Source organism: Danio aesculapii, chromosome 1, assembly GCF_903798145.1.
Source record: "Danio aesculapii chromosome 1, fDanAes4.1, whole genome shotgun sequence".
NCBI classification, from domain to species: domain Eukaryota; kingdom Metazoa; phylum Chordata; class Actinopteri; order Cypriniformes; family Danionidae; genus Danio; species Danio aesculapii.
This window is the reverse complement of record NC_079435.1, coordinates 63,473,826-63,478,825: the sequence shown is the minus strand read 5'-3', so window position 1 is coordinate 63,478,825 and position 5,000 is coordinate 63,473,826. Positions and strand designations below refer to the sequence as shown.

The 5,000-nt window shown below is 48.5% G+C and overlaps 1 protein-coding gene across 1 annotated transcript in view; it reads right to left on the bottom strand.

Moving 5' to 3' along the window:
• The window catches only part of LOC130234091 (immunoglobulin-like domain-containing receptor 2), a 7,541-nt gene extending 2,603 nt beyond the window's left edge, over positions 1-4,938 (bottom strand). Inside the window, exons 1-5 of the mRNA XM_056464371.1 lie at positions 4,765-4,938; positions 4,423-4,542; positions 3,730-3,922; positions 3,053-3,659; positions 1-679 (exon numbers count right to left, since the gene is read on the bottom strand). The exon at positions 1-679 is cut by the window's left edge and continues 2,603 nt beyond it. Coding sequence (XP_056320346.1) covers positions 644-679; positions 3,053-3,659; positions 3,730-3,922; positions 4,423-4,542; positions 4,765-4,849 — 1,041 coding nt within the window. The 5' untranslated portion in view covers positions 4,850-4,938 and the 3' untranslated portion in view covers positions 1-643. The remainder of the gene's footprint in view (positions 680-3,052; positions 3,660-3,729; positions 3,923-4,422; positions 4,543-4,764) is intronic.
• Between the last annotated feature and the right edge of the window lie 62 nt (positions 4,939-5,000).

Sequence of the window (5,000 nt, the reverse complement as noted above, 5' to 3'; positions counted from 1 at the left end):
GTGTGTTGTTGACATGTTTCAGGCATGTTGTTGGTGTTTTTCAGGTGTGTTGTTGACATGTTTCAGGCATGTTGTTGTTGTCGGCATTTTTCAGGCGTGTTGTTGGCGTGTTTCAGGCGTGTTGTCAGAATGTTTCAGGCATGTTGTCGACATGTTTCAGGCGTATTTTCGGCATGTTTCAGGCGTGTTGTTGACATATTTCAGGCATGTTGTTGGTGTGTTTCAGACGTGTTGTTGGCGAGTTTTAGGCGTGTTTCAGGCATGTTGTTGGCGTGTTTTAGGCTTGTTTCAGGCGTGTTGTTGACATGTTTCAGGTGTGTTGTTGACATGTTTCAGGCATGTTGGTATTTTTCAGGTGTGTTGTTGACGTGTTTCAGGTGTGTTGTTAACATGTTTCAGGCATGTTGTTGGCGTGTTTCAGGTGTGTTGTTGACATGTTTCAGGCATGTTGTTGGTGTTTTTCAGGTGTGTTGTTGACATGTTTCAGGCATGTTGTTGTTGTCGGCATTTTTCAGGCGTGTTGTTGGCATGTTTCAGGCGTGTTGTCAGATTGTTTCAGGCATGTTGTCGACATGTTTCAGGCGTGTTTTCGGCATGTTTCAGGCGTGTTGTTGACATGTTTCAGGCGTGCATCTCCTGGTTGTCACACTACAAGCGAGTCTCTGCTGAGAAGAGTGCTCTGTTCAGAGAGAGAGAGAGAGAGAGAGAGAGAGAATGAGTAAAGGACAGCAGAGCTAGCTTTAGCATTAGCGTGGGTTAGTCTGCAATAGCAGCATCTCAGCTGAAGCAGTCAGTGATTATTCCACTATTAATACCACCAGACAGGTTACATTACAACAACACACAGGAAGCAAAATACAAACACTCAGCCCTAACCCTGAACACGCTGTGGGACTTTCCAGGTTGCACTCAATAAGATTTCCGTCTGTGAGATTAACTGACTCAACTGAATATTGTAAGGCAACTTGCTGCAGAGCTTTTTGAGTTGACTCCACTTAAGTCAAGTGCAGTACTTGGATTAAAAGTTGACATCTCAAAAACCTGTAAAGCTGTACGGTAAATTGCCTAGCAATATTAAGTTGAGTTTTCTCACAGTGTAGAGTGTGTTTGCTGTTCCACACACCATACAGCAGAGAGTGTGTGTTTAAAGTGAAGAAGGACAAATTCCTCAGCGCCGGTGTGACGTCTGCGGGCACGTAGGTATCGCTGCAACCCAGAGACCTCCAAGTAGGAGCAGTTACACCGCAAGTAGGTTGGATGACCTCCAAGTGGGAGGGACTTACGCAGCAGTTGGGCTGGGTTTAAGGGGTGTAGGTGGAGTAGACCTTAATAAAGCACATCAGGTTACTGTGAGGTTGGGGTAGGTGTACACATTCATAATAATGGACTCTGTGTCATTAGGACATTAAATAATTAAAAACTCCAGGTTTGTACAGCCCACTTGGAGCTGGCTCTGACCTCCCTTATACTATTGGTGTCAAGCTCTGTTCCTGGAGGGCCGCAGCTCTGCACAGTTTTGCTCCAACCTAATCAAGCACAGCTGATGCAACTAATCAAGGTGTCCAAGACTCTAACTCCTCGGATATTTGGACCAGCTGTGTTTGATTAGGGTTGGAGCAAAACTGTGTAGAGCTGCAGTCCTCCAGTAATGGAGTTTGAGATCTGTGCTTTACGCCCCTCTCTCTGTGAGATGAAGGTGAAGAATGTGTAAAATCTGGACTCATGCTTCTGACACTCACTTGTTGCACAGAAGTAGAAGAGTCCCTCACACTCAGGGTGTTCCATACGGGATATATCACCCTCTGAACGGCACTTCCGAAAAAATCATGGCCACCGTATTGAAGTGCTTCGCCAAACTGAAGTGCTCAGAACTGGACACTTTGAAGGGCCCTTTGGAATGAAGGATTTCTAACATTGGAACTGATGGACACCTCAGGTTATCATCTTAAGCGCAGGGAGCCTGTTTGGAGGACTCGCTTCTGAAGGGCTCTTCCCTATGCTCTACAGAGGGACCGTGTGACGGGATCAGGGTTTATGAATAAACCCTTCCATATGGAACCCAGTGAGTTTTCCTTGTGTGTTTATGGCGTGAGCATCTCCTCTGATTATCTTCCTTCACTATAGCACACAAACACTGCTCAAACGCTTGCAGGATCAAAACAAGACAGACTATCTAAATCAAACTATCCATCGAATTCTGCTTGAGCGCCACCAAGTGGTGTTTTAACTCCAGCAGCTCAAGGCGTCAACAAAAGCAGTCAAGGTTCATCAAAGCAAATAAAACGGAGCCCAAGTATTTATTTTTATCTAAATGCCACTTTCCAGCTTGGTGTGTTGTGTGTCGGTGCACACTCTTCACTTTGGCATACTTGTTTAAACTGGAGGCGTTACACGTCATCAATAATCCTGCATGATATTCGTCCCATGAGCTCGAGTCTTGCTCTGCCGGCGCTCCAGCTCCCTGTTCAGTGTTGGACATCGTGGCGTTAGTTGTGTTAGCACTCAGACACTGTTTAATGTGTGATCCCAGCACATCCTGGGGAGGAATTAGGCAGAAGCAGGGTCAGGTGTGTTTGACATTTAGACAGTTTGTTACCTGTGCTGCAAAGGTTATTTTCTGTGGTCAAATCGAGGTGCAAATCGAACGGTGATTGAAAGACCGAGGTCAGACTGTGCACATTGCTCATCGAAAAACGTCTACAAGAGATATGAATGAAATAAACGGTAAGGATGATGAGTGGAAAGAGGAAATCTTATAGAGTGAAACTGGAATCATGTGCTGCATTCTGTTTCCTAACACATCCTTTGGAATTCAAGGGCCCTTCCTTTAGCATTCTCAGGACTCCATCATTCAGACTCCGGCACACTGTTTCAGAGGTTATCTGAGGCTTTGCTTCGACTTATTCTGTGTGTGTCTGCGCTTTCCTGCACCACTGCATCCCTTCACACACCAGACAAATGCAGCTCTGCAGGATTTATACTCCTCTTTGGCACAGCAAACATACACACACACACACACTCACTCTCTCACACAGTCCTACAGATAACTCACCACTTTCCGAGGCCGGTTCTGCTCCTGCGGTGTGCTCGGGTGTGTGTGTTGGTCTCCGCTCAGGTGTGTGTGTTTGTCTCTGCTCAGGTGTGTGTGTTTATCTCCACTGTCCCCCATCTGCTGGCAGGGCGACCGGGTTCTGCTGTTCTGGAGTCGCTCGCTGCTCTTTCTGGAGTTCGAGTCCGAGGCTTCAGTGCGTCCTGCGGTTGGAGAGCCGCTCAGCGCAGCGTTAGTTTTCCGCTCCAGTAATCTGCTGAGGAGGGCATCATTATATCTGCTCCCCAGCACCCTCTGGTCCCGCGCTCCCGGCTCATTATTCTCCCAACACTCGGGTCTTTCTCCAGGTACAGGTGGAGGGGTGGGCAGGCGTCTGGCGGGACTGATGTTTGGAGACTGGTGTTTGGAAGAGTGTAGTGTATATTGGTCCAGCTCTTGCTCCCGCTGGCGCTTCTGTTCTTCGTCGTCCTCGAGTGTGTGTTCTCCCTGTGGTGTATGTCGTCTTCCTCGCGGTGTGTAACCCAGAGCGAACTCCTCCAGCTCCACAGAGCCACTGCGCCTGCGCTCCACACACACCTTCCTCTGCAGGTGCTCCGAGCGAGGGTTCCACCTGCAGGAACACAGCACATTACACCGGTTCTGCATCTCAAAACTATAAAAACACCTCCTGCTTCTGTTACCTGGGGTTCTCCTGATTCCTGTGCTGATGCAGGTATCTTCCCTCACGAGCGGGAGATAAATCCAGCTTCCGCAGGTCAGCTGGGTCACCGGGGTCAGGGAGGGCCGGCAGAGCCTTCTTTTGAATGTGTCGATAGCTCTGACGGAAGTCGGCCTCTGCATGGTGTAATGAACTCAGCTCAGACACAGCGCAGGCTGCAAACACATCAGCACAGGACAGCCTCTGTTTACTCTGTTACATCGGTGTCATTTATTATTAGAGTATGAGCTTTAGTTAGTGCAAGTCTCGTCATCACGAGCGGTTTCACTGCAGGAACACAAAGCAGAATCCAGAGAAGAGAAGACTGCAAAGAAGAAGAGTGTTCAAGCAGCAGCCCTTAAACATTCTTAAACAGAGAACAGAGAAGCTCAGTGGGACGGTGAGCATACCTGCCAACATTTGTCCCTGAAAATCCAGGAGACCGGGGGGGGTTAGGTTCAGGGTAGAAATGTCAGAAAAACACTGTTGAGACCAGGGTCCTGTGTACTGTGGTGTTAGTAACTACTATGAAGCGTGCTTCCGGCCACCACTGCAATGGAATCCTATACCAATATTGCCGTACCAAAATGCTGAGGATCGGGGGGGTGGGTTTGTATCATGCAGTGTGTGTGCGCGCGTGCGTGTGTGCGTGTGTGCGTGCGTGTGTGTGTCTTACAGTCTGCACAGATGCTTGGTGTGTGTGACGGATTGAACTCCGCCAACTGTTTCTCCACGTACTGCAGCATCTTCAGAGAACTGTGATCTGGCACAGGCTGGAGATGGAAACCGCTCCGCTCTGCAGAACATCAGGTGTGTGTTATAAGAGGAGTAGAGTCAGTCAGAACAACTTACAGATACCTTAGTTTTCCAGTAGGGTGTTTGACTACAGTAGGGTGTTGACTACAGTAGGGTGTTGACTACAGTAGGGTGTTGACTACAGTAGGGTGTTAACTACAGTAGGGTGTTGACTACAGTAGGGTGTCTGACTACAGTAGGGTGTTGACTACAGTATGCTCACCTGCCGAGCCATTCTCCATTGACACTGCACTGGACAGGTATGGCTCAATGAGGGAGGGTGGTGTGATGGGCACCATCGTGGGCATCCCGGGGATGTAGTATGGAGGAAAGATGGGCACCGGTGTGGGCACGGCCGACTTGATCCCCTTTCCTGCCTCATACACTGTTAAGGAGAAATACAAGAAACCAAGAAAGCACAAGTGTGTGTGTGTGTGTGTGTGTGTGTGTGTGTGTGTT